Raw genomic sequence first — 11,394 nt, forward strand, 5'->3', positions numbered from 1 at the left:
TTTATGTTGTTTTAACGTGAAATTTATTATAAAAATAAAACGAGGGAAGAAAAATCGATAAAAATTTGTTTTTTTTTAGTTATTATTAATGGTTTCTAGATTTTTTAATGGTTTATAATTATTTCATTTCGTGAAATTGGTAATCCGAATTTTTATAATTTTATGAAAAATTTAAAAGAGTAAGAATATTATAAGAAAATACATAATATATGTACAAAAGAATAGATTATAAAATAAAGTAATATTTAATGAATCAAAAAATCTCTGTTTAAATTTCTTTTTCTTTTTTATTTATGATCACAATATATTATGCAAATATAAATTTGCATAAATATCCGTAGCTTAAAAATTAATATTATTAATTTTATTAATATATTATATAAATTTTAATATAATAAAATTAATAAATTTTATTTTTTTAATTTGTTTAAAATTTGAATTTCCTTGCTTAATTTTGTTATCAATTTAATAATCAAAATAATAATTTTCACGTTAAAAAAACAAATTACCAGATTTGAACTATTACAATCAATTATATTATACGATATTTTAAAAAAGTCATTTTATTTTAATAATCAAAAAGTAAAGAATTAGCAAGATTATGTATATCGTTCGAAAAGTCGATAGCTTTATCGAGAAATTTAATTTCATTAACGAAAGTTGGACGCGATAGAGATAGAATTTATTTTAAACGATTGACAAAAAGGCAATTTCATCGATGTTGCGCAATCGTAAAATCGATATTATCCGCTATTTAGCCGTGATGTTTCGATTAAACTCTTCTATCGAGTGTGCAAATATTTTCCTCATTTAGCTTGCTGCCCTGTAACCAGTGTCTGTTGGATAATATTTACATCGGCGCGGCACAAAGTCCAATGAAATCATTACCCGAGACGTCTGTCTCTCTATTTGTCCGTGGCCGACTTTTCGTTCGCTATTTCGCTGAATAACATCGCGTTTACCACCCTACGTGTTCACATTCGCTACGCGATCAAAATGAAATTCAGGATATGCAATTACGAGATACCTTAGAGACGTTCATTGAGAATATACATACGTGTTATTATACAAGCGAATTTAAATAATAAAGTTTTACTTACATTCTAAGAAAGCACAATTATATATTTTTTAAAGTTTAAATTTCTGATTAATTTTCAAAGAAAAATATTCGTTTGGAACTTTTCGAATAATTTTATTAAATTCAAATTTCAATATTTCGTTGCTTAATTTTTACTCGTTATAATCTCAGGCAAAATTGTATTTAAAAAATGAAAAGAATGAAAATTTGAGAGTTGATTTCGTGCGCTTGAAGAAATTTTTCGTAAAAACAAAAAAATTGCTGCACGTATAATCTATCGTACTGTAGGTATACTTCGTTGAAAATCAGCATTTTCAAATGAATTTCTTAATAAAGATATTTATGATTGACTATACGAAGATCGTGGGAGAAAACTTGATGAATTCATGTTTGTTGTAATTCAGATTTTTTTCACTTATTCATATCGAATATTCCCAATCGAGTACTCTCATGTTTGGTCTTTCAAGTTTCGTTTTAATATTCACTCGATTCTCTCTGTCAAGTATTATACTGGGAGTATCAGTAACAATCGAGCGTAAAACCGTTCCGCAAGAAATTGATTCTTTCTGGGACGATAAACATGATCGATCGAGGGGCCAAACGAGCGTATTAATTAAATGACGGATTAAACAAAATGTGGAACGGAATATGGATAAACGGAACGGAATACGAAAAAAAAAAAAAAAAAGGAAAAGTAGGAAACGAGGAGGAAGAGGAGGAGTGGAGGAAAGAGAGGGACTCGACAAGATCTCGCGGTATGGTTTCGAATAAAATACTACGACAAAAACGTCGCGTGAATCACGTGGAAATATGCGTACGCACAGTATGCCGTGTCGTTATATCGTTTTTGCCGGATGGCGCATTGTGTAGTACTTTGTAGTCACGTTGCATGTTTCCCAAACGTCACAATAACCGTACGCCCACGTTCGCATTGCTACTTGTTTCCAACGTGTATGTATGTATTCCAAACCAGTTCCTAAATACCCGTCAATCCTTCGCCCGGGACACAAAATATTGTTGCGTTTACACTTTGTTTATTACGTAAATACATATGTATATACATAGAAAGATGGACAAACGAATCGAGCCAAATTAAATGAAATCTCTGTAAATGGAAGGTGAAATTGTTTAATCGCTTTAAATATACGAGTTGGAATAAAATTTTTTAATGACGGAGAACAAGGGATTAAAAAATATTACGATAAAATGAGATGTACGCAACGTTCATTGTCTGAATTGCTTCTAAATCATTGTGTTGGATCGTTAATTTGTAAAAGGTATGCGAGAATTGATAAATGTCGGGTAAGATCGGATCGAGATCTCGAGATTTGGGAATTTTTGGGATTCGGGAATCGATATGCCTGTAGAAATTTAGATTCTCGTGGATTTCAGGATATTTTAAACAAGTATTAAATTTTAGTAAAAAGAATTATCGATATTTGAATAATTTCGTGGTATTTTTGGGTATTTTATTATTTTTACTTTTTTTTATTCTTTATAATTTTATAATTTTCGAGAATCTCTACATTCTCGAATTTTTAGATACTTTCGAGAATCGTTCAACAATCCGGCTCTCTCGACTTCTTCTAAGTATTGGGTTTCTGATATTTTTTAGTTTTCACATATTTCACGTTTCATTCGTGGCAATAAATAACAGGATTGGAGAACTCAAAATATATTTATAAATAACTGAGTGAATATTTAACGAAGTTCGTCCCGAAACACGATTCGAATTTTGACAATGAGATACTTTCGAGAATTTGATTCGATTCGAAATTTCGAACAACAATAAATCCGAGAAAAAGTAGATTTTTTTTTTTCTCGAAAGAGAAAAGTTCGCGGATGATTGTATTAATCAAAGAAATTCATCGAGAGAAAGTTATTACGAGTTATATACGCGTATGGTGTAAGCATGGAATTTCGAAAATGTTGCGTGCCCGTTTAATGCAAACGCGCTCGCTGCGGGATAGTTTTTGTGAAACGGTGTGTCATGCAGCGACGTAAAACTGTTCTTTAGACACCATGCTGATGTATAACAGTATTACATGCAACACATGGGGCATGACTAAAGAGGTTGAAACCGCGGAGACTAGCGTTTCCATCAGCTTATGCATGCCACACGGCATCGCTTGTTTCTCTTTCGTGTTAATAATTGATTTCACCGGTATTTGCGTAATAAATATTCCGTTCCTCTTATTTTTAAACGCGTGCACACGTTGATTTACGCGACAACTCGAGAATCCCGTGATTTAAAATTGATAAGATCCCCTTGATTTCAAATCGAAATTTTCTTTAACCAGCATTACTCGCATATTCAATAGGAATATTGCCTTGATAACCGTTTCTTTCCATCCTTGACACAATTTCTTGATTTTGCATTTTCTTGATTTCAAGAACAGAAAGACGGTGATTAATTGGAATTAATTAACTTCTAACTGATATCGTTGTTGATTATCTTGATTCCAAGAACGGCGAAACAACTAGATTCTTTAATTTCCAATTAAGTAACGCTGTAAATTAATTAATTTTCTATTTTCTTAATTTCAAAAACTAGTCAATTGGCCCCGCTAAGCGAGAAATGATATCCAATTAAGTTGATTCATGTTAACTTAATTTTTAGTAATGCCACTTTAATCTGTACATCGTTTCTCAATTAGAATATTTCGTGAGCTCTGTCGACTGAATCTTACTTATCTCAATGTAGTGTAAACTCATTAGTGAATTAATCTGTAAATTCTTAGTACATGTACTCTTATTAGGTGAACTGTTTATTCCTCGACAGATCTAGATAAGTTCTATGTACTAGTAATCCAATCGTTTCGTTAATTTTCATTTACTTTTGAAGAGATATTTAATATTTCTATAATATGCAATAAAATTTTTCGCGATTTTGAGCAAAAATCAAAGAGAATAGGACGTGACGGAGCTCCAATCGACTCTTCATGATTCTGTGTATCTTTTTTTTTAATCGATCCACTGCTTCAAAATTTGAGATAGTTTTTTGACTTTTGAGAAGAAGAAAATATGGAAGCTTGAAACCACAAGAAATTGCATAACATTAGTCCGTCGTGTTACTCTTCATTCAACGATACGCAGTCTTGTAAAATTTATTGCCAAATTTCATTCATCATAGATACGCGTTTTACACGAAAGCGAAATGGAGAATCGATCTCATTACTCTTCGGACACACCTCGCGTGAATCAACAGTTTCGCGACACTGGTGTTCTCGTTAAGAACCCAAGAATGTCCAGGATGGTGTAAGAAACCGGGCCAGATGGGATCACGGCTCGAAGAGGCACGCGGTTTGTCCTGGTTTCGCGTGTGCCGCGCCTCGATGACGTGTCCACGCGGTGACTCCTCTCCTTGTTTTTGTTTTCCGCGCCAAGCCGCGTCGCGGCACGCTTTTAATGCAACGCCTCCGCATTTCGCGATGAGGAGGCTGCTTGCGCAACACGCTCCGATCGCGGCCCGCATGATTCACGTGAAAACGACGCGCGGCGCTCCTCTCGTCCTCGCTCTGTAAACCGATCCAGTTTGCTCGCCGCGCGTGCATTCCGTTTCGAGTCCCGGAAATCCCGACGAGCGGAAGTTCAAAGTAAATGAGAGGGGAGGGTGACGATCTTTTCACCATTCCTTGCTTTTCCTTTTCGGATATGCTAATTTTATGGAATTTTATATAGCGTGAATCGCGAGAAAATTAGATAGATTGGTGTTAAAATGGATGGAGAGAAAATTGATTGATTGGAATTTTTTTCGTGAAAAAAATCTGTGCGTTCTGTCATGTTGAACGAACAATCCGAGAAATTTGATATTTATGTGTATAGGAAAGATGAAAATTTATTTTATTGTAGAGAATCGTTATATAAGTTGTTTGAAATCTCAGGTTTTTTAAAGGGGAAATTATTCTTAAATATTTTTATAATTTCTAAAAGTTTTCTAATATTTACTTGATACATAAAATGTTTCAATCTCGAAGAATCTTAAAAAAAAAAAAAGAATACGCTGGATAAGATATTTTAAAGGAGAAAGTATAAATGTTTCAAAGGTATTTGTAAATATGAATATATTTTCTTGCGTAGCAAAAATTCTTCAAATTTTTGCGTTCCTCCATCTCGTATTATTATTTATTTTGATCTTTTTATGGAATAGTCATCCGTTATGCTATTTGAGATAATCTCCAGAAACAGCAGAAGAAACGATGCTCGGCCTTTCTGTTACGTAGGTGCAGCAACTTCCACGCAAACTTAATCTTGTGTGACTGATGAGAAATGTATGCTGCGTGGTTTTAACCGATGACGTTAGAGCTTTGTTCGTGTAATGGAATTGCTATTTGTTCGCTATATTAGTGTACCGTTTCCAGATTGATATTCTACGTGACGATGGACGCGTTTAATTGCTACCAGTCAATTACAGAAAGTAACTCCCTGTTTATCAAATGGACACTTTGTTAAACTTGTAGCGAAAGAGACACGATTCGATATAAAGTTATAATCCGTCATAAATGGTATGGCGCTCGTAAACGAGGGTCACGTTTCCTTGTATAGCAAACTTTTAACGTAAAAAAGATTTAGTCGGAATATTCCGAAAAGATTGCCACAAGACGATCCGTGCACGAATTCATAAGGATCTTGATTCGGCATCTCGCGACGCGATTTTATTTCTTCGTTCGTAAAGAGAATATAAATTTGATGCCTCTAACGTTGTTAAAATCGAAATTTTCGTTTCAAAATTTCAAGATTTTTTTTCGCAAGATAGATCGGCGAAAGGATTTTTTTAATCTGGAGAGGAATACACGCTTTATCAAGATCTACTACGGTATCAACCGTGTTTCTGAATCCAGCCAGGGTAGTCAACTCCCTCCCCTCCCTCTGGCCTCTTTACAAGATCAGATTATATTACTTATGGCTGTATAACCTCACGGTCTTGTAAATTTAATCAACGATGCACTTGCGTGAGTTCGCCTCGTGTCAGGATCGATTGCCGCTGTTGAGAAATTTCGCGAAATATCGGATGATACTACCTCCTCCTTCCTTTCCAAGAACGAAATGCCAGGTCCTCGTTTTCTTATATCTTCTCTTAATAAGACCCGCGTTTCTTCTTTTTTCCCCACGATTCACCGATCCATGCCATTCGGCTAATTTTTATCGATCCGTGTCCGAGATAGCGGTCGATCGATTTATTCATTAAAATCACGTCCCGTTCTTGAAAAGGATGTTTCGAATCGCGAGGACATTAAAGGCGGTAACGGTGAATGATCATACGGAAAAGGTACTATCGCCACAGAATGACTCACAGGGACGGACTCTCTCTCTCTCTCTCTCTTTCTCTCCCTCCCCTCCGATTTTCTTTCCATCTCTATCCTCTTTTCCCCAGCTCTTTCTCTCTCTGTCGCCTCTACGATTCCACGTACTGCATCTGCATGTTAAGTTAGATTGGCTCCAAGAGAACTGAACCGTAAGCCACCGGAATATACGTTGTCTTCTCCCTCGGATCTTGGCCTCTCCTTCTCCTCTTTCGTGATACACACAGAGCGTGCAAACATGGCCGTGGCGGGTCGTGCACGCACACATCCCCCGATGCCGCGTGTCCCGACACGCGAGCGCGTGTGCACCAATGGTATTTGCATATTTCAAATTATTTCGAGGAAGATGCTAAGTGGAGCGTCGCTTCTGTGCAATGGACCGATCTTCCCTTCATCTTCGTTGCTTCTTTTCTCCGTTCTCCATTCTCTTCCGCCCCCGCAGCCGCCTCCTTCCCCTCCCATTACCCGTTCTTTCGGCGTCGTTTCGCTTTCGTCCTCTCTCATAAGTACATGAGTGCACACCGATGTCGCGGAATCGATCCCTCGATTCTTTCCCAACTGCACTCCCCTGTGTCCCCAGTCTCGAAAGAATTAACCGGAGGAGTTTCACCTTGGCAAACAGATAGGGAAACGTTCTATGGGCTTTCTTCTTTTTATCCTCCTCTTTTCTTCGATACCACCCCGGATTCTTTTAATATCCGATTACCGTCGAATATTTGCCGGGGGGTACGGTGGCTGCTGTCGCGCGCGGAATCGCTATTGGCTTAACTTGTTGATGATTAGAGGTGTTTGGAGAGTACCAATTTCATTCGATTCGGGATGTCTGAGAGATACGAAAGGTAAAAAGTAGGATTAGTTTTTTTTTTCCTGTGTCCAGAAGCGAGAGTGAAAGAAAAAAAAGGATGAGTGCTTTGTAGATTTCTGAGATTAGCCTTAGAAATACACTTTTTCTTTAATTCATCTGCGAGAAGATGGTATTTATTTAGAAGTGAATTAATACGGGTTTATAAGTTTTCAAGAAACACGAGTTTGAATGATTATTGTCATCGTAGTTTGGTTTTCGAAAAAATTTGCGATACAAAAATGTTTGTCAAAGGGGAAATGGTATTTTTCTATTTAATGATTGGAAAGAGAGAAACATAAAGTCGGATCAAATTCTAAAATGAATTTTGGTTTGCGTTGGCATATGATATGATGCATATTTGTTCTAGCTATCGTTTTCCAGTAAATATATTTAATAAAGCTCGTTTGGACGAAATTTTAATAGTGCTTGATTATTTGAAGTTTAAGTGAAATCTTATTACTCGAATAACTGTGATTCGTCCCTACAATTATGTAAACGTTCCTATAATATAACATATATTTTATTCTCTGTTACTGAATAAATGAAGAATTAATTTGGTAAGCATTACGCAGTTATCGTGTTTGCCGTAGATACGTTATTATGTATTTAAGTGAAAATGTTTCGTGGAATCCTCTCATATTAACATGAACTTCTGTTTACTGAGCGAAATATCATACTTGGTGAGAAGGACTGGGTAAATTCCTATTAAAACGACCTGGTTGTACGAAGTTTCTTGTCCCCTGACAATTTCATATAAACGAACTTCTATAACATCTAATTATTGCCCTCCTCTTGGATCAAAGAATTCAAAATTAACGATAATAATAGCAATCTTGATTCGAATGTATCAAAATGTATCTGAAATTCATCTTTGGCTCATCTCAGAATCGGAATTTATGTCTTTGAAAAGATATTTCTTATTTCGTGTTATACTGATATAACTCGGCTTGTACGATGGAACGACGTAGTCGTTTCACCTTTTTCTACCGTACGATTTGTCGTAAATTTGTTTATTGGCCGCTTCGTTACGATCACTCTACGAGATAAGTAATATCGTAAACGTTCTTTTAATGTCCGCATTCGGTACTTGGCGTCGATGAACCGGCTACGATACGTTTATCCATTTACACCGCTATTCGTACATTCTTTCGCGCGGTTATTACGACTCTCACGAGATTAAGTCAGTCACGGTTTCTGAAGGATCGTCACATTCGTTTTAGCGCGTCGTACTCTGTACTTTCGATTTTAGAATATCGTTTTTTGTCGTACAATGGACGTTATTATATTGTTTGTTATTAATTCGTTATTTAGGCATTGATTGCTGAGGTTATTAGTCGATGATATATAATTTGATTTTTATTATTTTTTTCCATCGTGTTTGTAACATGTAATCTGATGTTCATAATATGGAGAATTGATAATCGTGTTTTCCCTACAAACTATCGTAATAAAATAATGAAATTAAAATCTGAACGCATGATTTCGGTTGAATCATTATTAATCAAATAAAATTCATATTCGTAACAGTATTATCATAAATTATTCGATCGAGTACTTCTATAGTTTCGAACTATAATATAAAAATAGTAAAAAGAGTTTCAAAGTTTCGATCCAATGATCTATCTCTAGAACAATACGATATTATAAATAGGTTAATGCCGTATGTATAATTGTAAATTGATGATGGTTGGCCACCGTTTCTAGGCCATGCTAAACGAGAAAATTTCAATCAACACATGATCGTTGGCCAGCTGGCCTGCTCGTAGTTTCTATATTTTGCGCAAACGTCGATGGAACTGGAATGGAATGGTAGCTGTACGATGTTGATGTCGTAATTCGTGTTGACCAGCACCGCGTTGACCGTGGGTATGTTCAGCTTATTGGCCAGATCGTCTTCTTGAAATTCTCCGGTTATCGGATTCATTTGAGAGCAACGTGTTTTCGCCAGCACACACGCGGTCGTGTTCACGTATAATTGGGCTAATTTCACGTCCGTCAAGTTGAAATTGGGGGACATTCTTATGGCTTCGCCGACGCATTCCCTGAGCTGTGCGAAATATTTGTCGATGAACGATCGCTTTTGCTCGAGACTCGCTTTTTATATCGGTAAATCGAAGAATTCAATATAAATGCAATTTTCTAATTTTTAAAAAGCATCTTTTATCGTTTACATTATTTATCGTTAGATTTTTCGTTATTTGCAACACTATATTTACAGGATTGATTCTAGATTTCTCTATTCTAGCCAAGACGAAAAATTACATTTTTTTATTTACAGTTACATTTTTGTATTCGTTGAGAATTGAATTTTCAGTGCTGTTTAGCAGTTCAGTGTATTATAAAGACAATCGTGGACTATAGACAATGTAAATAGGTAAAATGTGATAGATCCAATGCAAGATTGTTAAAGAGAAAGATGATTGTATATGGATGTGTGAACGATGTAAAAGAATAGTGATTAATCATAGAATGAGAGAGTAGAAAACATCCAATTGAATGTTTAATATTGCATTCCACATTTAAGTTAGTACATATAACAAAATTACAATAATAATACATATATACAAAAGTAAAATATACATATACTTACTATTTCGTAGGGATTTTGAATCAAGCGATATGTACAAATTCATCGTATAAGTGTATCTATGTACAATTCGGTTGTTTAGAAACAGTAAAATTTTGTGATTTAATTTTCAATTGTCTAGGATCGATAGGTTCAGCTCCTGGCCTTACGGTATTCGATTCTATATTCCGTTCACGTATGATGCAAACAGCATTCACAAATTTCTTGTATAACTTAAAATAAAATATTGATACTTTTCTGGAAGTCCTCAGGTTTGATGTTGTTCTTGGTTTAACTCGTGCATCCTATTTACAATTGCTTTTTCTTTACATTTCTATACAAATTATTTGAATAAAATAACAAGTGCAAGATCGTTTTGTCTTCTATCTGTTCGAAGCATGCAAAAAATATTTTAAAGTATTTCGCAAAAAAAATTGTACGATCTACTCACCAAAGTATCCTTATTTACTTGACGAACGCATTCGAGGAACGAGCAATATATCGTCGTAACACTCGTTCTTGAATTCATTATGCTCGTAGCGTTCTGTTGCAAACATAAAAATAAATAATCGATAAAAAATTTGATAGATAAAAATTTCGTATAACTTACTCTCAAGTATTGTTGACAGTGGCCATAATCGGTATTATTGAGATAAATATCGGCACAATTCGAGATAGCCATTAATAAAGAGTATCCAAGGGTTTGACTGGTAGCCCTGAAGAAGCATCCGTAACACGCATCTCGACGAGTTGTATTTGATCCTTGCGATTGATTGCACAATTGATTCAATAATTCAGGAATCCTCACACTACAATTCATACGGGTTAAATTTACAAAATTGATGAATCGATCGATTTATTATATAAAAATTGATTATTATTGCGAAGAAAGGTACTTTTTAATGCCAGTTATAGATCCTAAAAATTTAGATAAACCTTCCTGTACTAGCGGTTCCACCAAGTTGACAGACACGAGCAATATTAAAACAACGGATACACGTAGTTTCACCATCGTTATCCAACATTCATTGGTCATTTGAATGGGTATCCGTTCATGCTGAGTGCTTTATATCATAGATGAATCTGATAGGAAGATCCGGGGACGTATAGCTTCCGGCAAATAAGCTTTGAGATCTTTATTTTTAGAGAAAACATCGTTTCAACGTCTGTATTGTTTTGCACAGTGATTTTAGTCCTGTTACAATTCGTAATTATTCAGAAACAGGATATCCTATATAAATAATAGCGAGATCTCGTTTCAAAAATTCACTTGATTGTCGTGTTGTTCTTGTTCCTTGCCCTATCATGAATTATTATTATCCATTATGTAAGGGAATTTTCTTATAAATAATTTATATTGAACATTACACGTATAATTAATACAGTAGATTTATAACTGTAGGTATTAAATTATTTGAGAATATTCATATATGAAGTTAAATTTGAGGAAAGAGTTACAGCAAAGTTAACTTTTTATTCAATAAATTATTATTTTATATATAAGCGTATTCAAAGATATTTATTTAATTCTAGGATTTATTTTTCATACAAATTTAAAATAATAATTGAAAAACTTTATTCAAAAAAAAAAAAAAAAAAAATT

General features: G+C 34.7%; 2 protein-coding genes across 3 annotated transcripts in view; one reads left to right on the top strand and one right to left on the bottom strand.

The window, feature by feature from the left end:
• Positions 1-11,394, top strand: part of LOC102672095 (3-phosphoinositide-dependent protein kinase 1) — a 486,800-nt gene that overhangs the window by 6,876 nt on the left and 468,530 nt on the right. The gene's annotated exons all lie outside the window — the stretch shown is intronic.
• Positions 8,853-10,942, bottom strand: LOC102671873. 2 transcript variants are annotated; one of them, XM_031513888.1, is made up of 4 exons: positions 10,688-10,942; positions 10,402-10,600; positions 10,243-10,335; positions 8,853-9,272 (listed from the first exon to the last, which is right to left on the bottom strand). In XM_031513888.1, exons 1-4 carry the CDS (start codon positions 10,825-10,827, stop codon positions 8,955-8,957), a joined length of 750 nt encoding a protein of 249 aa, XP_031369748.1. In that variant the 5' UTR covers positions 10,828-10,942; the 3' UTR covers positions 8,853-8,954. The 2 variants fall into 2 exon arrangements, with proteins under 2 accessions (XP_031369748.1, XP_031369744.1); XM_031513884.1 differs by having other exon boundaries at positions 10,243-10,600.

Source organism: Apis dorsata, unplaced genomic scaffold, assembly GCF_000469605.1.
Source record: "Apis dorsata unplaced genomic scaffold, Apis dorsata 1.3 scaffold_42, whole genome shotgun sequence".
Lineage (NCBI taxonomy): Eukaryota > Metazoa > Arthropoda > Insecta > Hymenoptera > Apidae > Apis > Apis dorsata.